At 41.1% G+C, this 24,604-nt stretch overlaps 1 protein-coding gene across 1 annotated transcript; it reads left to right on the top strand.

Moving 5' to 3' along the window:
• Positions 1–2,347: 2,347 nt before the first annotated feature.
• PRPSAP2 (phosphoribosyl pyrophosphate synthetase associated protein 2) lies at positions 2,348–23,917 on the top strand. The gene is made up of 11 exons (XM_065411783.1): positions 2,348–2,443; positions 3,086–3,237; positions 4,777–4,829; positions 5,469–5,535; positions 6,540–6,712; positions 7,789–7,904; positions 11,780–11,835; positions 17,389–17,537; positions 20,170–20,240; positions 22,463–22,609; positions 23,261–23,917. Exons 2-11 carry the CDS (start codon positions 3,119–3,121, stop codon positions 23,417–23,419), a joined length of 1,110 nt encoding a protein of 369 aa, XP_065267855.1. The 5' UTR covers positions 2,348–2,443; positions 3,086–3,118; the 3' UTR covers positions 23,420–23,917.
• Positions 23,918–24,604: the final 687 nt, after the last annotated feature.

Below are 24,604 nucleotides of genomic sequence, written 5' to 3'. Positions count from 1 at the left end.
GGGGATGGGTTCACTATTCCCCCCCCGCCTCAGGGTGGGTAAGGTGGGGGATGGGTTCATTGCTGTACCCTTTTCTCTCCCCCCCCGCTCCACAGGGCAACAGGGGCGGGGCGGGGTGGGGGAGGGGTTCATTCCTATTCCCCCCCTCCGTGCCTCTGGGTAGGTGAGGTGAGGTGGGGTGGGTTCATCCCCATTCTCCTCCTCCTCCCAAGGGGAAATCCTGTGGTGGGAGAGTTTCCTTTCCTAGCATAGGAAATAAATTGTAAGCCCTCCAGGGAAGGGAATTTCCTTTGTGTATTTGTACGCAATGGGTTCCCAATCCCAACTGGGACCTTTGGGTTCTATCATCATCTAAATATTTCCAACTGCAAATGGGGAGGGGAAGTGTGTGTGTGAGGGGAGGGATTAATCCCCAGCCTTTCTCTGGGGTGGGAAGTTCATCTCTGTCCATCATCCTCTATGTAGGAGCAATGAGGGTGGGACCCGATGGCAATGGCTCGTCTCCTTTATGCTCTGGAAGCTGTGATATATTTGGGTGCTTTCTGTCTCCATTCCCTTCTTTCTATCAAAGGGCCCTGAAATCCCGGGGGTCTAGAATCTATTGTGAATTGAGGTCAGTTTTCACTGGGGCTCAATCCGACAATGTTATTTTCCTTATGTACCTGAGTGGTTGTGGTATGTTACTTCATAGCCAAAGCAACACAATAGGAATTGGGGGCTCGGGGGAGGTGCTGGGAAGACAATCTGGGGTAAATGTTCTTTTCTCAAACCTGATCCAAACTTCGAAGGTCAGTCTGGATAGAGCCATTGGGTTATGTGTGTGCATAGATATGCACTTGTTTCGAGGCTATGACTTTACTCATAGTTTTGCCGAATGAGTTGGCGGTAACCCCAACACCTGTTTCAGGATGACCAGGTCAATGTTACCCCCAGATTTACCATCCTGGAGCTTGCATTATGCATATACCTATCATTTCCTCCCCTACTTTAGCCCAGTTGTTACCTCTGCAGTATACCCTACTGACCTGCAGAACTGGCGCTTCAAAAGCACTCATGAAAATGTTCCTGTCTTACTAAAAAGTGAGATGTGATCTGAACAATAAATTGGAAGCCAGGAACTCATAACCTTGGGGAAAATCTCTTAACTCTTCTGCCTGGGTTTCCCCATCTATGAAAAATGGATAAGAACAAGGCCAAGGTTTGAAAAGCATTGCACAAATATTAAGTATTATTGTTTTTAGGCTCACTTTATAGAGAACCCCCAAACTATGACTCTCCTGCTGACATAGCACTGTCCATGCCGACGCTTTTGTCGGTGTAACTTATGTCACTCAGAGGGGCATACCCCAGCGACGTAAGTTGTACTGACAAAAGTGCTAGCGTAGACATAGCCTGATAGTTTCCCTTGTTGATAGACTCAGCTGAGGGCAGGGATTGAAAGGACCCGAGGTCTGATCTGTCTTATTAACTGAACAGGTGGTTTTTTAAGGTTAGAATTGAGGTACACTCCTGGGGTCTGCTCTACTGTTGTACCTGTTACAACCTCTCTCTATTAAAAGCTTCTGTGGTATCATGAGCCAGTTTTTGATTTACAGGAACTGAGCAGAGTGCTGCACAGTGGTGGAGTGTTTTATTTGTAGGAAATACCCATCCTCTTCTTAGCTCTCAACTGCTGATGAGCCAAATATAGCTTCTGCATCCTGGACAAACTGACTAAGAGTAGGTCTAGTTGCAAAGGCTGGTAAAACAGCTTTAATATAGCTGGTCAGTGTTTGAATCCAGCAGCTGCTTCCATAAATGTGACTAATACACAGTCATTTTTGTGAAACATTTGTGGTAAGGTATGAGATGGAGACATTGGCCTAAGTTAACTTCCTTTGTTTGAGTTATGCTGCTGGTATTGATACGTTCAGTTGATACGCTTTGAAGGTATTGGAGTATTTATATATTAAAAAAGCAAGTTGCTGAGTTTTTAGCAGGGCTTTGGAGCTGTGCTCCAGCTCCAGGCAAAAACCTGCAGCTCCACTGCTCCGGAGCTGCTCCGCGCTCCAGTTCCGGGCTCCGCTCCAAAGCCCTGGTTTTTAGCACTTTGTTAATTAAGATTGTACTTATTTTATCTCTATAATGGTGGCTGCAGTTCAGCGTGATACTGTCACTGAAGTGTTCTGTTACCTTGTGGCATAAAAATGTGATATTACAAACTGGAATAAAGAGTATGGAGAAATCCTGAAGTGATTCATTGATTTTTTGTGTGTGCGCCTTTATTGAATAAAAGTGTCTAAATTGTCTCTTGACGTTTGTTTTCTCTGTGGTGTTTCCATAGGAGCAGTTTTAGTGTTGAAGAATGACAGCAGCTACATGACCAAGTGGATGCATTGTACAAGAGGGCATTAGTTACATCTGCCACCTTTATTGAACTCTTCCTTAAGTTCAACCCTTATTTGTAAGTTTATAATTTATTGCAAAATAAGCAAACATATACAGTGCATGTATAGTATATACCAGTGTTTCTCAAACTGGGGCCGCCGCTTGTGTAGGGAAAGCCCCTGGCGGGCCAGGCCGGTTTGTTTACTTGCCCCGTCCGCAGGTCCAGCCGATCGTGGCTCCCACTGGCCGCGGTTCGCCGCTCCAGCAGGAGAATGACAATGGCAGAAAGTTAATTAGACAAGCAGATAAAAATGGTAGGCAAACAATCTGCCCTGTCAGATGTAAACTGAGGAAGATGATTAAAAATTATGTAGAATTTGTGATATGATCTGATGGGAGTTTGAAGAAATCATTCTTGGTGCCTTTCTGCTAGATGCTGCCATGAGTGCTGAGGACAAGACGAGGTAGAGAAGACAGGCTCCACTCACACTCCTCGTGTTTTGTTGCTGGGTGCACTGTTTAATGCCCAGATCTTTAAAAAGAGTAATGCTTATGTGGCACAAAGGATTGTTGTAAGGATTACATCTTTGTAGTATTGTTCTTTCTTTGTGTTTTTACCAAACAGGAGGATGAATTCGTCTGCAGCCCATATTCAAAGGAAACTTGTTTCTACAGTAAATATTGTAATGCTTAATATGTCTTTTTTTTTTTTTTGCAGTATTTTAGAAGTGGAAAGACAAAGTAGGTTTTGATGTTTTGTGTGGCATCAACTGAAATAGGAGCCATCATGAATATAACAAAGGGTGGGCTTGTGCTGTTTTCAGCTAATTCCAATTCATCATGCACGGAACTATCGAGGAGAATTGCTGAGTAAGTAATATCCAGTGGTTAGTCTTTGCTGCCATCATAGCACGTAGGACATTGGTGCAGGTGGGTTGGGAGTAGAGATCTGTCTTCAGCAGATAAGACTATTTTGTAAAGTTACTTAGTAAAACTGAGCCATTGTTTGGAAAAATAAAGTTACCTACAAGGTACACAGTCAGTATAATAAATCTTTGTTCCTAATCAACTAAACTTGCATCTCTGAAAATAAATATTATAGATGTCTGTTTTAAGCTATCATTTTAAAGAATTAATTAGGGAACTGTGCCCCAGGGCAGTCTGTAGTACATGTAATAAAGGCGTTAACCGTGAAGCTCAGTATAGCAAGCTGGGAGAGGTTTGTTGTTGGATCACCTTGCCCTGGCATCCATAGCATTTAACAACTACATGTAGGGTAGTATGGCCCCTGACAAGCCTTTTTTCATTACTGTGGGACATGCAAATTAGAGAACACAATTTCCAGCGATAGGTAGTCAGTGTCAGTACCTCACCTAAAATCTTTATAGTAGTTGAATTTTGAAAAGATACTGTGTAATTTATTCACTATGTAATTTATTCACCAAATAACAAAGAAAACATTTAAGCTCGGCCTGTTCGTTTGCAAGCTGTGAAAGGCCACATTAATATTGTTTAGGAGACATAAGTTACAAAGGTTTTTATTTGGATAGTGATAAATAATCCTATATGTTAGAAAAATCCATTATTTTCTCATTCCATATGTACTATGGCTTTGTTAGTTATCAAGGCTTGTCCTTTCTGCTCAATACAAATTTATTTAGATGTTGAGGATTTTTAGTATAAAGTGCACTAATAGCTTTGGCAGAGCTATTATGTCTTGAATACATTTATATCCTACTTCATGACCATAGGCGTGCAAGATGCTTTTAGAAATATCAGACATGACAGGTCACTTCCCTACAGTCTAAATTAGACATGACCTAGGAAGGACAGACAAGAAGGGTGCTGAGGGAGGGCTGAGGTTACACAGTGTTTGGATGTGGGGATATTTGTGCATCATTCATGCTATTAGTCCCTTTTTAGTAATTGGCTTTTCTATGCCAATACAGACATATTAAACCATAGTTTAACCTTCAAAAGCTTATTAATTACAGCTTTGTCTGCTCTTGCCCTCATTTCACCTCTTCTCCAGTCTCGATGGGAAATTTCACTGGGAAAGGACCTATCTAAACTCAGTCTTGTAAAGCCTCATGCACATCTGTGACACCATGTAGATGATGATGACGAGAAACTTGGAATTATTTTAGAAATTATGCAACAAGTTTTATGTTCTTGTTCATTGGTAGTTTTTTTTACATTGTTTTTATTTGTGGACAGGCTTAGATCAACCTGTAATGTAACTCTTGTAAAATGTAAATTTGTGAGAAATCTCATAGTAAAACATTTGTCCTGTGATTTATGAAGTGTAGATTTGTACAGTGTTATGAACATTGGGTTGGGCTTCTTCTTTATTCTGGTTTCCATTCCCTTTAGTGTAATGTACTGATTTTTGCTTTTCTTTTTCTTCAGTCGCTTGGGGGTAGAGATGGGCAAAGTTCAGGTTTATCAGGAGCCAAACAGAGGTGAGCATTTAATGGTTAAATAAACCTCTCATTCTGCCTCTATGGGAGACAGTATATTACCTAACCCTCCTTAGAATTTATTTACAGAAAAGCGAAGCACCACTTCTCACATTTGTGTTCTCTCATACGCGTGAACTTTCACCTCTCCTCTTCCTGCCTTCTGAGGACTGTCACTCTTCCAGACCACCTATTTTTGTATGTGATCACTAGCATACATCTCTCTCACACACACACACACTGTCGTATGCTGTCTCTCTCCAGTTAGTTTTTTTTATATTGTTCCTTCATCCTCATTAAATGCTGGTATTGTCATGGTGCAATATTATTGGTCAGAGGGTTCATGTATGTAGCCAACATCATCACCTTCTTTAGATCCAAAAGGATACATTTTCAAGTCCTCATGTGGGAACTTATCACACGACTCACGTTATCATTAGTGGGAGTTGTGCACCTAATGCACACAAGTCTGTAAACTTGACCATGAGTATTGTCTTCAATATGGCTATTCTCTTTCAGTTTGAAGACGGAGAAATTATTTATTTTTTAGATTTGTCTATAGCGTATGACGACCTCATGGAGTAATTCCATGAAGTCCTGTTGTATGTTTCTTAAATCTTTGTATGTTTCTCTTCTTGGCAGAAACAAGGGTGCAGATTCAAGAATCTGTGAGAGGAAAAGATGTCTTTATCATCCAAACAGTTTCAAAGTGAGTAACAACTAACACATATTCTAAAGAAACTAGAGTAGTTTCTGACATGGTTTATCTTTAAGAATTCTTTTGTCTTAGGTTTTCTTTTTTTGTACATATGAGAGATTCACAGATGGGCCAGTTGGTCTCTGTGGTTTAAAAGGTGTGTATGTGGGGGACCGTTTTATAATCTGACCATTTACGTTGTTTATATTCAGATGAATCTGGATTTTGCTCTATGGGTTTCTGCATTCTTTTGCAATGTACACTCTGTTCCTTACTTTGTTCTCTTTAAAATCTTGTTGTGATCGACTACCCTGAGTGCAGCACCACTTAATGCTTTTAAATGTGGGAGCACTCTCTTCAAAGCAAATGGCTCATGTGACTCATTAAGCAACATAATAATTGTATGTTCTCAAGAACATACACAGCTCTACAATTCAAAGGCATACTTCTAGTTTCTGGCAGCAGCAGAAATGATGGGACTGGTTTACCTGATGATCAGTCCTTCCATGTTAATATATGCCACTCAATCTTTTTCTTTAGCGACAGGAGATAGGATGTTAGTTGCTAAATATTTAAAGCCTAGTGTTGGCCAAGGCCTATTTTTGGCCAAAATAATAGGAGAATGTATTGTGGGAATCTAAAACTGTTAGTCCTGTCTGTAGTGAAAACATATTTACTCAATTTTTATCTTGTGGTGCAAAGATGTGGGAGACAAATTACAATGTAGACCTTATTTCAGCAACATGTTGTGCTGATACGGTCCTGAAAATGTCTTTCTAAACAATGAGGTTGGTGAACAGGCAATGGGAGAAAAATTATGAAGTATAGTCCTAGTGAGAAATTAAAATAGTATGTCAAGTCCAGTGGCCTACCTAGGGTGCATATTTGGATTCCTTATAGGGATATTTCAATTGCCAGTTTTTCTTCAAGTCCCTTGAAGCAGATGTAGGTATCACATTGAATTCAGCTAAAGGATATTTATGCGTGGATACAGAACTAGAAACTTCTCATTCCAGGGATGTGAATACTACGATCATGGAACTCCTGATCATGGTGTATGCTTGTAAAACCTCCTGTGCCAAAAGCATTATTGGAGTGATTCCCTACTTCCCATACAGCAAGCAGTGCAAGATGAGGAAAAGGGGCTCCATTGTCTCTAAATTACTGGCTTCGATGATGTGCAAAGCTGGTAAGAATGCAGGATGTTGTGAAATAATCAGGGCATGGTGGGCTTCTGATGTCATATTTAACTTCGAGGCAGCTGTGTGCATTAAACTGGGAACTTTAATAAGAAATAGCTATAAAGATTTTTAGCAAGAGGAAATTTTAAACCCTAGAGAGGAAAATCCAACGTAAAAGCAATACAAAGTGGTGAGTGAAATGCTGCATTAAAAACGAGCACATCTTTATAACATCCATTGCAGAGTCCATGCCAAGCTGAGTTGGTGAGATAAGTCTGCTGGAATTCCTGCTATCCTGGAAGGTGGGGTTCCTTTGCTGTGATACTGCTGCTGGGTCCCTTCTCTCCCTTCCTAACTCTCTCTTGGGCAGTTGTATTTCTGTCAATTTCTCTCTTACCTCTCTGTTGGGTGATCCCACTTACACCTACTTTTAAGGTGGCATCTGAGAATGGGATAAACTCCCCTGATTCCTCCAGGGCAACCACCTGCCTGCTCTTTCCCATGGCATCTGTCCTGGGAGCATGTGGACGGTTATAATGAACACTTCATAGATATGCTGTGTAATTGTGCAGTCTGGTCTTGTAGATTTAATTAAATATTGATTCTCGTTTCATGGGAAGAAGTGTGGGAGTAATTGGAATTTGGGATTGGGAGTCAGGAGTTCTGAGTTATAATCTCAGCTCTGTCACAATCTTACTGTGTGACTGTGGGCAAATGACTTAATCTCTGCCTTAATTTCTTCAAATGTGGAAAGAAGGTGGCACTTATCTATGTTATGGGGGTGTTGAGAATTTTAGTCAATTTTTTAAATTGCTCTGAGGGCTTTGGTAAAAGGTACCATAGAAATGCAAAGTACTCCTATTTATTTGATACCCCATAAACCTTAATGGGAGATTTATTTACCAGGTGTACTGCAATAAAAACTATAATATTATTTTGTTCTTGTGCAACAGAATATTCATGTTCTAAACAGCCTTTAGTGAAAACTACAGAAGGAGTAAATTTGGTATCTACAGATAATATTTAGGTTTGTCCTGCTTGTTTTTCATGCAGTGGCTTTTAAGTGTTACTCTCTTTTTCAAAGGTCTAACTCACCTTATTACAATGGATTTACATCAGAAGGAAATACAGGGGTTCTTTAATATTCCGGTTGATAATTTGAGAGCCTCTCCATTCTTGCTTCAGTACATTCAAGAAGAGGTGAGCAAGGCCTACTAATGTGTATGAGAGTTGTCATTTCAATGTTGTATTTCAGGCTATCCCTATATTTGTTGGGTTTAGAACATCAGTAAAGATACTATCAAGTGAAATTTAGTACTTTTTTTTTTTTTTTTTTTTTTTTTTTAAAGTCTGTTGAAGAGAGGAGGAATCTCATTTTTTTTGAGAGTTTTAAAATGGTAGGTTTTTTGTTTTTTCTACTCTTGTCATTAACATTCTTCCCACTCTATAGTCACCAAAATAAAAAGTTAGGAGTAGGGATCTTTAATTGTGAAAGTGTAAATGTTAATTGAGGACATTTAATACAATTATAATAGATCAGACTAAAGATCACCTAGGCAGCATTGTCTAATGATGAGAACAGATGACTGGTAGTCAAGAGACCTTGATCTGTTGTCTGTTGATCAGCTACCTACTTAGAGTGTGGGATTTTGGGAAACTGAACTTCTGTACCCCAGTTTCTCCATTGTAAAGTGAGTATTGCCCTCTTTTATAAAGTGCCAAGAGACTTGTGAATGTAAAGTGCTGTTTTAGTGAAAAATATTTATTGTAACATCCTACTGCTGTCAGTGGTTAATACCCAATGCTTTGGAAGAACATGAATGCTTCCCACCCTAAAACACACACATAGCTAACCTGTCAAATGGAGGGCACTCTTCAACCCAAGGGATTGTTTTATATAGGTATAGCTTTCGTCTGTACTAAAAACTCCATGATGCACTTTTGTTATGACATTATTTTAAAATGGTGTGGGGAAGTTGGCAAATTTATGGCAGTGATTGTTTCTCAGCCAGTGGTTAGCTGGTTATATATGTTTGGCATTAGTAAAATTTTCTCAAGTTAAGATGGCAATAGTATAAAACTCATCTGCAGATTTTTGGAAGCTGGCAAACGCCTGGGGGGGGGCGGGGGGGTTGGGGTTGGATATTTAGAAGGTGTTTTTCTTATCTTTCACTTCCTTTGTCTTTTCTCTGCTTCATAGCTTACTTTCCTGTAAGTCATTCTAACTAAAAGGACCTGACATACTTGGTTTCCCAGGATTTAGGCACACTTAGTGCCTTCTAGCCAATCCAGAGGCCTATGTTATATGTGTATCTCTTCATAAAATGGCCATGGAACGCTGATCAGGAAGAACTTAATACATCATCTATATTTCATGATTACCAAATATGCTCTGGATGTCATGCATTTTGAATACTACAGTCTGCTAAATGTTTGTTAGTATCTTTAATGGGATGTATTGAATAGTGTGAAACAAGTTCAACTTGATAAGAATGGAGATTATTTACAAAGAACTTAAACCATAGGTCAAATTGTAAAGTTTGGGAGCTGCTGGTGGCCATTCCATGATCATTTCCTGCCCAGATCCTATGAGAATCGAAGATGAAATTGGATTTTTTTCACCCCAGGATACCCATTAGTTGGATACTATGTGGCATAAAGTCTTCATGGGCTTCATGTTTGTGTATATGTCTGAGCATGCTTATTTAGTGAACATTTCATATCACCTTCACACACTGTACAGCTTGCACATTAGATGTTAGTGATTTATCATAATTCTCTGCTGCTAGGAGTTGCCAGTGCCCATGTTTTAAGTTTTGAAGGGCATTGTTGAACAGTTCCAGGTTGTTGACTTAGCTTTTGCATGAACTGAGTAATGGAAATCACCTTTGGAGATTTGGCAGTTAAAAATGAGACAATCATGTTTGAACAGAAATAGAGCCTTCAATATGTTAAATGGCATGCCCTACCTTGTCCATACCTTGCATTGTATGCCTCTTTCATATGGCCTGTCTAATTTTACAAGGTCTGTAAGTCCATTGCTTCTTGTCTATCCTCAGTGGTTAAGAAAAACAATTTTTCTCCCTCCTCCTTGTAACAGCCTTTTATGTACTTGAAAACTTACTTGTACTTATCATGTCCCCCCTCAGTCTTCTCTTTTCCAGACTAAACAAACCCAATTTTTTCAATCTTCCCTCATAAGTCATGTTTTCTAGACCTTTAATCATTTTTGTTGCTCTTCTCTGGACTCTCTCCAATTTGTCCACATCCTTCCTGAAATGTGGCGCCCAGAACTGGACACAATAGTTGAGGCCTAATCAGCGCAGAGTAGAGTGGAAGAATTACTTCTCGTGTCTTGCTTACAACACTCCTGCTAATACATTCCGGAATGATGTTTGGTTTTTTTGCAACAGCATTACACAGTTGACTCATATTTAGCTTGTGGTCCACTATGACCCCCAGATCCTTTCCTTCAGTACTTCTTCCTAGGCAGTCATTTCCCATTTTGTATGTGTGCAACTGATTGTTCCTTCCTAAGTGGAGTACTTTGCATTTGTCCTTATTGAATTTCATCCCATTTACTTCAGACCATTTCTCCAGTTTGTCCAGATCATTTTGAATTTTAATCCTATCCTCCAAAGCACTTGCAATCCCTCCCAGCTTGTATCGTCCGCAAACTTTATAAGTGTACTCTCTATGCCATTATCTAAATCATTGATGAAGATATTGAACAGAACCGGACCCAGAACTGATCCCTGTGGGACCCCACTCATTATGTCCTTCCAGCATGACACTGAACCACTAATAACTACTCTCTGGGAATGGTTTTCCAACCAGTTTTGCACCCACCTTATAGTAGCTCCATCTAGGTTGCATTTCCCTAGTTTATTTATGAGAAGGTCATGCGAGACAGTATCAAAAGCTTTACTAAAGTCAAGATATACCAGGTCTACCGCTTCCCCGCTATCCACATGTTCTAGCTTGGGGCGGAGGAGGATTTTCCTTGCAAAGGTGTCCGGGCATCTGAACTGTGGGGCAGGGAGCCTCTGTGCTATCAGTGACTCCTCTTCCCCATTGGACCCAGGCATCATGAAGGAGGAAGCTGCCTGATTTAAATGTGGAGGGGACAAGACCTGAACTCGAGGGGAGGGGGGATGGTAGATCAGGTCACGGACCCTGGGATTGGAGGAAGACGGGACTGAACAGGGAGAGGGAATTGGGATGGAGGGGGAGAGTAGATTGAGATCCAGAACCAGTGGTGAGGGGGGGGAAGAGAGAGAATTGATAAGGAGCCAAAGTCTGGGGGGAGAACTGGGACTGGCTGGGGAAAGATACTGGAACAAGGAGCCATGGGTGGGGGTAAGAACACTGAGATTGGACAAGGAGCCTGAGGTGGGAGCCAGTGGGGATGGAGAACAGGGATGTGGGGAGAGGGGGAAGAAAGAGACTGCAAATGGGTGGAACTGGGACTGGCTAAGTGTGGAGAATGGAACTCGGATGAGAAGCCAAGGGTGGGGAAGAGACGAGACTGGGGCAAGTTATGCTTGGGAGGAGTGAGCAGAAGAATTTGTGCCCACTAGATCACACTCCCCTCCAGAACCTGAAATAGATTCCTGAGTCTCACGATTCCTCTGCTGTCAGCAAATAACTGTGAAACCCTCTGGTTAAGATTCCCATCCCCCTTTAGTGCTGGTCCACATAAGACGACAACCTACTACTGCTATCAGTTATTCTGTTTGATCAAGTGGTAGTGGTCTGTGGAGTGGATGTAAATATTCCATCCCTGCTGATGATCCATATGGGTTTCAGTATGATGCCACATGATGGAACTTGGTTTTTTTCAGTTTGTTTTTAAAAATGTAGAAAATTACACACAGAAAACAACATTAAAAGAATATTTTTAAGGTTGTAAAATCTAGGCATTCAAAGCTAGGGTTATTTGCTTAAACTTGAAGTATTTGATACTTTAGATATTTTTTTAAATTTTTAAGAATTTAAAAAAATATCTGTGGCACTTAATGAGCTTAAATTTCCATAAAAGATATGACATAGTTGATCTCTGTTGTTTGCTACAGATCCCAGATTACAGGAATGCTGTGATCGTGGCCAAATCACCTGCATCTGCAAAGAGGTGAGTAAGATCTACTCTCTTTGATTGGAGCAAGCAATATGTAACTAACGTAGTCCCTGATTTTTAGCATTAAGTTCAGGGCACTGTCATATGAAATGAGAGACTCAAAATGAAGGACTCAGATGACCAATTTATTTATACATGAAACTTTCCATATTGTTTCAGTAGTCAGTATTGCCGATACTAATAATTTACAGCACTGTGCAGTTAACATTGGGTCCATGTGGGCATAGAATACTTGGGAAATCATTGTGGCCTCAATGACTAGTTTTTCAGTGAAGCTTTATTCAAAATATTTGAAGTTTTACCAGTGTGTGTGGAGCTATATGTGTATGTATGAATATATAGAAACTGTTTCTCTATGTTGTTTATTACATCTGAATCTCTGTCCTAATGTGGGACTTGAAGTCAACGTGAAGGGGATAAATAAAAAGCATAGTTGTATAAAGGAACACTGTCAAGGTTGGCAGGCTAAAAACATAGCTTCTCCATCTTCTGCCAAATCTGTAGAATGAAATATTTTTCTGATTACTAAAGTATGGACAAAAATAACTGATCCACTACCTAATGCACATTGCTGTTTCTCAGACATTCTGCTTTACTCTTCTTTTTTTTTTTTAATATTGCAAGCAGTCAGTTGAATGTTCGTGAAATTGTCCATATCTCAGTCCCTTTTCTTCTAATATTTAAGATATGGCCTTCAGCCTCTTCCAGTTTTATTATAACTTCATTGCTGTTTTAGAAGGTCTTTTAAAAATTGAAAGCATTGAAAAGTGAATCCAACAATGGAAAGACAGAGTGTTTAGCATTCTAAAAATATTTTAGGAACATTTATTACATTTAAACTAGGGTTACCATCCGTCCGGGTTTCCCTGGACATGTCCGGCTTTTTCAGCCTTAAATGGCCGTCCGGGGGGGATTTCTAATGAAGTAGAAATGTCCGGGATTTCCCCTCCCCCGCTCCCTCCTCCCCCACAGAGCAGCTCGGAAGTGTTTGATTCCACGTGGAGCCCGCATTTCTCCCTCTGCCGGGTGAGCGGGGGGAGCAGGGCAGGCGGCGGGGGTGTGTGTGTGGGGAGCAGGGGGCACAGAGGCTGCAGGGGCGGGGGGGCGCAGAGGCTGCAGGGGCAGGGCAGGCAGGGGGCGCAGAGGCTGCAGGGGCAGGCAGGGGGTGCAGAGGCTGCAGGGCGAGTGGGGAGCAGGGGGCACAGAGGCTGCAGGGGCAGAGGGGGCGCAGAGGCTGCAGGGCGAGTGGGGAGCAGGGGGCACAGAGGCTGCAGGGGCAGAGGGGGCGCAGAGGCTGCAGGGCGAGTGGGGAGCAGGGGGCACAGAGGCTGCAGGGGCAGAGGGGGCGCAGAGGCTGCAGGGCGAGTGGGGAGCAGGGGGCACAGAGGCTGCAGGGCGAGTGGGGAGCAGGGGGCACAGAGGCTGCAGGGGCGGGGGGGGTGTAGAGGCTGCAGGGGCAGGGCAGGCAGGGGGCGCAGAGGCTGCAGGGTGAGTGGGGAGCAGGGGGCACAGAGGCTGCAGGGCGAGTGGGGAGCAGCGGGCACAGAGGCTGCAGGGGCGGGGGGGCACAGAGGCTGCAGGAGCGGGGCAGGCAGGGGGCGCAGAGGCTGCAGGGCGAGTGGGGAGCAGGGGGTGCAGAGGCTGCAGGAACGGGGCAGGCAGGGGGCGCAGAGGCTGCAGGGCGAGTGGGGAGCAGGGGGCGCAGAGGCTGCAGGGGCAGGGCAGGCAGGGGGTGCAGAGGCTGCAGGGCGAGTGGGGAGCAGGGGGTGCAGAGGCTGCAGGGGCAGGGCAGGCAGGGGGTGCAGAGGCTGCAGGGCGAGTGGGGAGCAGGGGGCGCAGAGGCTGCAGGGGCAGGGCAGGCAGGGGGCGCAGAGGCTGCAGGGCGAGTGGGGAGCAGGGGGCGCAGAGGCTGCAGGGCGAGTGGGGAGCAGGGGGCGCAGAGGCTGCAGGGGCAGGGCAGGCAGGGGGCGCAGAGGCTGCAGGGCGAGTGGGGAGCAGGGGGCACAGAGGCTGCAGGGGCGGGGGGGTGCAGAGGCTGCAGGGTGAGGAGGAGCAGGGCAGGCAGGGGCATAGAGGCTGCAGGGGCTGCGGGGCGAGTTGGGAGCAGGGTAGCACTTAGCAACCCCCAACCAAGATCAGAGCGGGAGGGAGGAGGGGGAATGCGGGGTGCTCAGAGGAGGGGGCAGAGTTGGGGCAGGGACTTTGGGGAAGGGGTTGGAATGGGGGTGGAGAAGGGGTGGGGAAGGGGCGGAGTTGGGGCAGGGCCGGGGGCGGGACCGGGGCCCCGTGGAGTGTCCTCTTTTTTAAATGTTTGAATATGGTAACCCTAATTTAAACATGTATTTATATTTAAATATCTATTGTTTAAAATTTCAACTATGGATGAAGAACAATGGCAAGGCAAATATGACAACTCCAGTGGTCCAAAATTGTTGCTTAATGTGATCGTGATTTAGAAAGTGACTGGGCAAATCCTAAATATAGAGAGTTTATTCTCTAGTCTGGCTGAAGTGTGCAGGGTCCAGGGCAAACTTTCTCTTCTCATTGAGATTAGTATTTTATCATGTTAACATGCTTGTTAAGTAATCATCATTGATTTCTGGTTTTGTTTATTTATGGCTATCTATCCCTCTGCTCTCTGATGGAATTTCACTCCTTTAAGAAGCTGATAAGGGGTTGGATGATAGTTTAAGAATTAATGGTGGCTTTTCCGCAATGACAACTAATTACTTGTGGAAGTGTTACCTAGACTTTTATATCCGGTATTATGACTTTGTTAGTAGGAAACATTTGTTTTGTAACAAATCAGAACAGTTTCTAACTGGTGGCAGTGTACTACAAAAAACTATTTAATGTTTTTTATCTAGCAGTATTCTTCATCTGAACTAAATATTCCACTACTTGTGTTAAATATCTCTTTAATCTGCCTTCCGTGTGACAGATGCTATATAAGCAGATGCACTTTATTTTTTTAAAATAGAAGTTGTTTACAAATAATCATTCTGGTCCCCAATTGCATCCCTGTCTTGTAATTCAACTTCTGAGTTTTACTGTATTTCATATAAGCTGTTAGCTGCATAATCCTGTTGACAGTAATATTAACAGGATCATTTTGATTGAATGTTAGGGTGTCTTTCTTAGTTTACTGTTCTGGGAATACCTCCTTATTGCTTGTAGTGAAGCATACATAAAGGCCCATGAGCACTGTGAAATATTAATTCTGTTTCTGGCATCAATTTGATGTCTTAAATATCTGAATTGTAAGTATGCATCTAAATCTGTGACGCTATAACAGTTCAATTGGATAAAAGATTATTTTTCTGTCCTGAAGTGGTATCTAGTCTTTGGCCTTCCATTTCAGAACTGCTTGCATTTTGGTGATGAGTAAAGTGATCCTTTAGTGTTTCATGGGGCTTAATCATGCCTGTTAGTCACAGGTTTGTGTTGGAGGCTGGGCAGAGCTGCCTTTCTCTTCTGGGAGCTCCTATAGGCATTGTGCATCAAGGAAGCACAAAGTCTTTCAGAGCTCTTGGGTATGTGGGTGTAGAGTACAGTATATCAGCTATACTCCTTAAGGAGATACATGATGCCTTTTTCTCTTGAGCCGGCTGGCTCCAGTGGCTGGTGTTGAGGAAGGGTGGGTGCGCTGCCTTTTTGCTCCTCTTGAGGCATCTAGTTCCTGCGTGGATGCCTGCATCCTCTTCCCCCATTCCCTAGATATATTATTGGGACATATCTATACATACTGTCCAAAAATGAAAATGTAAGTCCTTGCATTTGCTCATGCATGTCAGTTAATTGTGCGTGCAAATAGAGAACCTAAATGCACAATTAATAGATTTGCACAGGAATATATGAGGGGTTGCATATACTCCTTTTTTTTTTTTTTTTGTATGTGCATCTGTGGCTGAAAATTTGGCCTAAATCATATGGCCTAGAAAACATTGAAGGCAACTGTTAGTCAAAATGTTGGTTCCTACAATTGTTTCTTAAGTAGTCATTTGTAAATCTGAAAAAGCTGAAGTGTTCTGTAAGAAAATAAATTGTTTGGGCAGGGGAGATAAACTCTTGACAAAAAATAACCAAGGAAGACAAATGTCAGCCTCAAATATTTTTTCTTTAGAATGCATATCTGTGACAGGAGATGGCTTAGTCTATTGTAATTCAGAATGTTTGTTCAGTTTCTGGTCTCATTTCAAAATTCAGGTAAAAGTCATTTTGCATACAGCCTGAGCTTTATTCAGTTTAGTGTGGTGTCCTGATTTTGCCAGTTAGACTTTATAAAACTCTTGTTTGTTTAATTGGAATTTTTAATTAAAAAACCAGGTGGTTGGAATAAAAATCATATGCTGTATTTAAATATTTGTTTAAAAAAATCCTTATTAACTCCATAGATTGTAAGTGAAAGACTCTTAAATCTAACCTAGCTTGCCAGTGATGCTACTTCCTTATTTGTTGCACTTCACTTGGCTTATACAATGAAACTGGACTTATCAGTTCTAGTTTTTCACTTGCTATCCTCCTCCATTCAACATTTGAGATGCTAATACTGCAGGAAAAAATATATCTCCCTTCTTTTCTTCCCCTAAGCAATCAAACAGTTCACTGACATTTTAAAATTTCATTGAAAGCTTTATTTTTAACACATCTAAATTTGTACCCTAAACTCCTTAATATTGACCCTTTAAGTAATTCCAGATTGCAACTGAAGAAATGGTGTATGGTAAGGGATATTTTTCATTTTGCAAGTTTACTAAAACTCAGGTCTTGACTTGCAACAAATGATCTGGCAATAGGTTAAATAGCTGATTACTTGAGTTTTGTTATTCCTGTAGGATATCCATAGTTGCAAACCAGACTGTCTAGGTTATTCTGTCCCATTTAGTCCACCTCTTGTGTTTGTATACTTAATTTTAAGTTGGGTTTTACTTATTCCCATTTGAAAAAATGTTTACCAAGGGAATGCAAGTTAATCTGAAGTCTTGAATCTGCTGCAGTCAGTTATGGACCACTGTCAAAAACACTGAGAGACCAGTGACAGTTTTAAGGCCCAAGATCTCAGGCTCCCTCAGGACTAGAAATGAGGGATGTATACAGTTGGAAAAGCTCACTTGAGATCCCTAGTTTTCCAGTGGTATACAGCATTAATTTCTAGCAACATTGGGTCATGGCACTGTGACCCTTAAACTCATGCCAGAAGTGAAATAGAAGAGTGTAAGGCAATAATTTTATATGATTTTAACAGTTGATTTTTAATTCATGTTGCAGCTGAAAAATGGAAGGAGCAAGGTGGTAATCTGAACTTAATGATTAACACTTCTTCTATTACTTGCAAAGGCTTGAAACACTTTGGCAAGACCAGTGCAGATGCTTTCAGGACTATCAAGCTTTTCTAAACCCAATGATTAGAAGGTGTCTTCTAGAAGTAGTCCCTGCATTCTTTCCCTCAGTTGTAGGAATCATTCAATTTTTCCTCTATTTCAGAATCAAAAAATAGGCTTGTGTTGTGTTTGGGTTATTTTAACTTTAATGTATTCTTTCCTGCAGGGCACAGTCATTTGCTGAGCGCTTGAGGCTAGGAATTGCTGTGATTCATGGGGAAGCTCAAGATGCTGAATCTGACCTGGTAGATGGTCGACATTCACCTCCTACAGCCAAAAGTGTAGCTTCTATTCATCCCAGTTTGGAGATACCCAGTAAGTAAGTTTGTGTGTGTGTAACTTCTTATATATCGGGTTTTTCTAACCCATTTGAGGATGTTAAAAAGGGACACGCTCAAAGCCTTCTGAAGCTGATAGGCTGCACTTCTTTTCTCATAAAAAGATGCTTAAAAAAAATTCTCTGCTGCCGAATCAGGGTCTGGTTGGAAGCACCGATGCTAGCACTGTCTTTGCAACCACCCTGAACAACAAATGCAGGAAGTTCTGCTCCAGAACAGGTCACAATCCAGGTTCTTTGACAGACACTTTCCTTCTCCTTTGGTCAGATCTTCCAATATATGTTTTCTCCATCCTCCTAATTCTGAGGGTGATCATGGAGCTAAAAGAGACAAACCAACTTTAATCCTTGTAGAGCTGGCCTGCCCAAAACAATACTGGTACACTGACTTACATCAGCTATCAGTTTGACCTCCCCTAGCTCTGCCTCTGGTTGAGGACCTTCTATCTCAGAACCGAGCCAAGGAACTTATAGTGTGTCTGATCTCTGGTTTAGCAATGAGGAAAGAATTTGCTCCCAAGACATCTATGCTGGTTGGTGCATAGAAGGGAAGTATACAGCCATGGGCACTTGCGCAGCAAATTGGAAAATGTTCTCAGCCTGAACTGAGTCTTGCCAGTAGTCGCTGAACACTGCTGAAATTAGACATATATTCGACTACCTGCTACATCTGAAATCTTCCGATCTCTCCATCTGTTCTATAAGGGTGTATCTAGGCTCCATCTCCTGATACATCTTCCAGTAGATGGGTTTTGGTTTTTTCGCATCCTTTGGTGTCTAGGGTTTTAAAAGGCCTTGTTTACACATATACTCAAGGGACCTGAATTTAGTTTTGTCCTGTTTAATGGGTTCCCCCTTCAAACCTCTAGCAACAAATTCTTTGTAATTGCCATCAGTAAATACAGTGGTTTTGATAGCGATTATGTCTGTGAGAATCATGTCAGAGCTTCAGGTGGTGTTAGCAGGACCCTTCTTTCACAAAGACAAGGATTCTCTTAGGCCACACTGTAAGTTTATGCCTAAGGTAGTATTTGCACTCCACCTCAACAAACCTGTTCCTCTTACAGTATGTTTTCCAAAGCCTCGCTGTAGCAAAGCTGAGGAGAGGCTTCATACTTTGGATGTTCAAAGGGTTCTATCCTTTCATCTGGCCTGAACAATCTTTTAGGTCATCTCTTAGACTCTTTGTAGCCTTTTCTGATAGGCTGTAACTGGCTTCCCTTTAATCTTATCATATATCTCACTGGATGTCTGACTGTATCAAGCTTTGCTATGATCTAGTAAAGGTTGCGTCTCCTCTGAGAATAATGGCCCATTGCACTAGGGCTTGTTCCACTTCATCAGCCTTCCTGAGTAACATACCAATAGTGGACATTTGCAAGGCTGCTACATAGACATAAGTACGTATCTTTTCCAAACACCATGCTATCACTCAGGGTTCCTGGGGTAGTGTCAATTTCAGCCAGTCAGTGCTGCAGTCTCTTTTCAAGTAATCTGAGTCCCAGCCTGTAAGAGAACTGCTGATGAGTGACCTACATTGGAATGTCTATGTGCACAATCACTTTAAGGAGAAAAATCTTACTTATCTGTACAGTAACTGTTGCTCTTTGAGATGTCATGCACCTATACATTCCATGACCATCCTACATTCCCCACTGCTTTGGGTATTGGATGGGGATACAAAGGAATGGAAAGGGAGGTGGCAGCCACGTCCCCTTTGGCTCTGAGCAAGAGGACAGCGGGGACACAGGCACTACCTAGTGCACGGGTTCTCAAACTGGGGGTCTTGACCCCTCAGGTAGTCGCGAGGTTATTACATGTGGGGTCACGAGCTGTCAGCCTCCACCCCAAACCCCGCTTCGCCTCCAGCATTTATAATGGTGTTAAATATATTAAAACGTGTTTTTAATTTATAAGGGGGGGGGGTCACGCTCAGAGGCTTGCTGTGTGAAAGGAGTCACCAGTACAAAAGTTTGAGAACCCCTGACCTAGTGATACTGCTGGCAAAAGTCTCTGATTCCAGTGTATCGGGCACACACACCCCTACAGTGGAATGACTATGTGGCCAACACATCTCAAAGAATAACAGTTACTGTGCAGGAAAGTAACCGTTTTTTCATATGCATTTTACACCATTGTTGAGCCCAGAAATCCCAGTTCCTCCCTAGGAATTGAATGTCAGCACAGCATTCTTAAATTATACTGTACAAATTGCACTGCATACAAGACTTACTGGCTTGAGTTAGCAAACAGCAAACATATGCCTTTAAGGCACCCAGTCCTGCAAATTATTTTATGGGCGGATCCCTGTGCCCATCTGGAACCCCACTGATTTCAGAGGGGCTCTGTGCAGGTGTTTACTCATATAGAGTAACTTGCAGGATCGGGGCCTAAATATTTATAGTTTATATCCTATGTGGAAAGACTCAATGCCTTGTGCACGAGATTCTGCTGCCCGAGGAAGCAGAGCAATGATGGTGGAGACAGTTGCTGCTTTGCTTTTATCTATGGAAAAAATGAGAAATGATGAGTAGTGCAAAGCAAGCATTTCCTCATTCATTTTAGCATGTACAATTTTTCTTCTTCTTTTTTTTTTAATCCTTTAATCAGTGCTGATTCCAAAGGAAAAGCCACCAATCACAGTTGTTGGAGATGTAGGAGGAAGAATAGCCATCATTGTGGTAAGTGGATGTTTTGGATCAGAACTCTGATAGCTTTGAATTTAGGAATGTGTGTGTATATTTGTGGGTATCCTTTAAAGTAGGGCTAATTTTGAAGGTTTTCCTATTGTATCTAAACTAAAATTGTCAAACTCCTGACATGTAAGAGAGCTTGTGGTCACTCTAGTCTTAAATTAAGGATACACAGGGGAAGAATTCAGTGGAAGATCCAATCTTTGTTTTCAACCTCAAAAAATAATTTCCTGGTTCCCAAATATAAGTGAAATCTTTTGAAAACAACTTGTTTTTTTTTTTTTTTTTTTTTAAATCCCATCACACTCTAGTTCTCTCTCTTTATAATAAGCTTGAAATGGCCTTCCACAAATCTTGCCAGTGTCTTTTTGAAGGGTCATTATTAAATGCTGAGTTGTTGGCATTTAAAACTTTTAACTAGTGCAAAAACATGGATTGTTTGTTTGGGTGTTTGCTCACTACACGAACATTCTAAGCACATAAGGAAGACATTTAGGTTGTCTCTGAGGTTTCCTAATACCCTTGACAAGCTCTATTAACTGGGGGCAACTGAAATTGCAGTATAAATCTCCTTGATTATGGACTTAATATCTCTGTGCCCCTTCAATAAAATGAGTTTAGCAGGTTACTTTACAGGAATAGAGAGGTTAATTAAGGTTAGTAAAGTACTTGAAGATAATTGAGTAGAGTATGTTGCTAAAATACATTGGATTTCTCTGAAGCTTATGCTCAGAATATTGGTGTTATTGTGTGTAGTGGCTCATCAGTTTGAGCAAAATGGCAAGCTGCTCAGCCTTAATGGAAAAATTGCATTTAAGGCCATTAATTTCAATTTTCTTTTCCCTTTCATAATTTAAATGACCAAGAGAATTTTTAATAACAATTACACACAGGTTGACATTTGAGGGAGTTTAAAAATAAAATGGATCACTCCCTTCTATCTCTCTGAAGTCTTTTTATTTTTTAATAAAATACTTAAGTGCTGTTTTAGTTCTTGATGATGGTGCCAGTTCTCTCTGCCAGTGTAATTTGCTGATGAAGATTTCTGGTGTAACTTCTGAAACTGATTGGTTAATCCAATACTTTAATAGACTCTCTGGGCACTGCTCCTGTATTAAAAGCCAGGAGGACGTCCGTGTGTTGGGGAAGGCAGAGTGAAGAAAAAAGGGCTGGTTAGAAATTATCTTCTACAGTTAATAGTTGTTAGCAGGGCTGCATGCAAGATATTAAAGGACTAAAGATCATGTATAAGAATAAAATGGAAGAAAGGATGGACCAGTTTCTTTGCCATATTAACTAAAGTTTGGGTAATGATTGAGGTGATTTGGAAAAGCTTTACATGACGACTGTAAGTTTTGGGGTCTCTGTACATCATCATGAATTAATGGTCGTTTTGTCTTTTAACTGAAGTCTTTCCACATCTTTTTAAAATCAAAGGTTTTATCCCTTGTTGAATTTCAAAGTTCAAAAATAAAAAAATATTCCAGGTTTTTAACTGTCTTGTGGGAATATTTATTATTGTTTTATTAGTAAATACATTCTGGGATTTTTTTTTTTTAATGCTTAGTTTCTTCCCTCATGCACCCTCCTGGTTACATGACTGAATCTTGCTGTATAGGTTTTAAAAATCCTCTTGTGCTTTAGTGAAGAACACTGCAATTAATTGTCCAAAATACACAGTGATAGACACAGAAAAGCAGGAACTATCAGGGCCAGAATCTACTGAATGGGTCACCTGAAACTCTGTCCAAGAGAGTTTTCATAAGGTGAAAGCCTGGTAGCTGGACTCTGTTGCATCATTTCAAAGAAACAAAGTATCATGAATATTAACACTGCAGATCTAGAAGTGCCAATGACATAAAGACTGATGTTGTCTTAAAGGACACTGGAGAAATTGCATTATTCTTTGGGTTTTTAATATAAAATGTTATTAATTTGAGATTTTAATGTTTGGAGTAACTTTTTCTATAGGGGAGTCTTTGGTGTCATGTTTAGAGCTGTGGCAATTCTCCTCTCCCACACTCTGTTCCTTGAGCCGCCATATAGGATAGTAAGGGTTACTTTCAGTAAATTAATAATATGGTTTGTATGTAGACTAGAGAAATCTACTGCCTTGACACCAGTAGAATTACACTAGATCTGTCTGCCTCTGTTGCATGGCCTGTTTGAGGAAGTGTGGAGTCTTCATTGGGCTGGTCTTATTTTGACAGGATGACATTATAGATGATGTTGACAGCTTCCTCGCTGCAGCAGAGACTCTCAAGGAAAGGGGAGCATACAAGATTTTTGTAATGGCAACCCACGGCCTGCTGTCTTCAGATGCTCCCAGGTTGATAGAAGAGTCTGCTATTGATGAAGTAAGTGTGGGCAGGATGGGCTAGCTTCAAAGTTCAGAGGCAAATGAAAATGATGAAAACTCTTCAGAAAATTGCGCCAGCTTTAAAATCCCCGCTGGCTTGGCTCCTAAAATTTTTAATATGGATTATTACTAATTACAATATCAATTACAAATTACAGGAACAATACTGTGGCTGTTTGTTCCTGGCTTCACTTTTCAGTACAGATTAAGGTTTTAACATATAATTATTCCTTTTTTTCAAGTCTTCATGAATACTTTAGTGATGGGTGCAGCATAATAATAAGAGCCTAGGTAAAGGATTGTCAACATATGGAGATTCTCCTTAAGTGAAGAGTAATTAAGAGTGCATCCCCTTGTGCGTGTTTGACAGGATGAAGGCAAGGAAGGACTGTTTCTTTAGCATTCGTAGATAGGTGAGTAGGTAGGCATCCAACAGCAATGTATAACCGTTCATAAGGCTATAATCCTGTCAATAAACAGTCACAAAAGGAGATCCTGCTTTGCATCAACCATTTAACTTTTTCGGGATCTGAAGGGTAGAACTTTCCTTTTCAGACTCTGATGTGATAGGGTGCAGATCAGAAACTGAAGGGAAAAGATCAGGGAAAAATAATTTCTACTGTGACGGTTTCTCTCTTTCTCTCTCTAGGTTGTTGTAACCAACACGATTCCACATGAAATACAAAAACTCCAGTGTCCCAAAATTAAGACCGTGGATATCAGTATGATCCTCTCAGAAGCCATTCGCAGAATCCATAATGGGGAGTCCATGTCTTACCTTTTCAGAAATATAGGACTAGATGATTAATCTTTTATTTTTATTCTAAAGAAAAACCAAGGGCCAAACTGGAATTGTATAGAAAACAAGCTGTGAAGCATCATGCTTACCTTAATATTTCAATTGAGTCATTTCTGTTTTGTTGTTTTTCTTGGTTTAAATTTGAAGTTAGACCAGATTTCAAGAGCTATTTTTCTTTGCAGTTTTTGAAAAAGACCCAAACGTTTTCCAAAAAGAGAAAAAAAAGTTGTTCTAGTTGCTTTTAGGGTAGTTGCACTATATATGGAAAACAAACACTTGAAGCAAGAATTTAGCTCATAAACTAAACATTCCTTTTCCAAAGCTGCTTGCTACAAGTGCTTTAAAAAGTTGATAAAATGAAGTGACTGTATAATATTTGCATTTTAAAAGCCAAAAAGGTTGTACTGTTGTATGCAGTTAAGTGACATTTTGTAGAAGTGCTTTTATAGAAAAGCATATGAAATATGCACCTGTATTTATTTTCTGCAACAAAGAATAAAGATTTGTTTTGTGTGAGCTTTTTAAAAAATGTTTATTCAGTAGTTACTTGCATTTCAGAATGTGGCCCTATCAAAAGTTGCCATTAGGGGGTGTTGCGATGTTGAACAAAGTTGTAAGGTTTGGTACATTTGGTACATTTTCCTTACTAATATAAGCTGAGCGTGCATAAACATTAGGGAAGGTAATTGGCTTTATATTGTTGCTGCTTTACTTTAAAAGAGCAAAGGGGGTGAAGGGGAAGGAAACAAATATATTACCACTTTTTGGTTGAACTGCCATACTTCACTAATTGTATAGAGAGACAATAGTATGTAGTTTATATGGCACCAGAGGTGTGCGAGGTACTTTACAGACAAGTAGATAGGGCTCATCTATAATAAATATATACCTTATTTATTATTCACTGTCATGGTATCTATTTCTGCTCCATGTCTTGCTGTTGACCAACCTGTTTGTAACTTGGAAGGCTTGGCCTTCCTTAACCTCCATTACCTACATGTGTGTTTTCCACACATACTTCGTTAGATCAGTCTGGAGCCGTTCATTTGCTGAGTACTCTTTTTGAGTGCTGTTTACAGGCAATGGCAAATAAATATTGCTATGCTTCATTAGGGATGAGTCATTGTGTCAAAAACAAGAAAATAGTGCTTCCTTGGGTTTTTTCCAGCCTGCCAGTGTGCGAGGAGGGTTGGA

This window comes from Emys orbicularis, chromosome 10 (genome assembly GCF_028017835.1).
Source record: "Emys orbicularis isolate rEmyOrb1 chromosome 10, rEmyOrb1.hap1, whole genome shotgun sequence".
NCBI classification, from domain to species: Eukaryota; Metazoa; Chordata; order Testudines; family Emydidae; genus Emys; species Emys orbicularis.
This window is presented reverse-complemented; position numbering and strand designations above follow the sequence as displayed.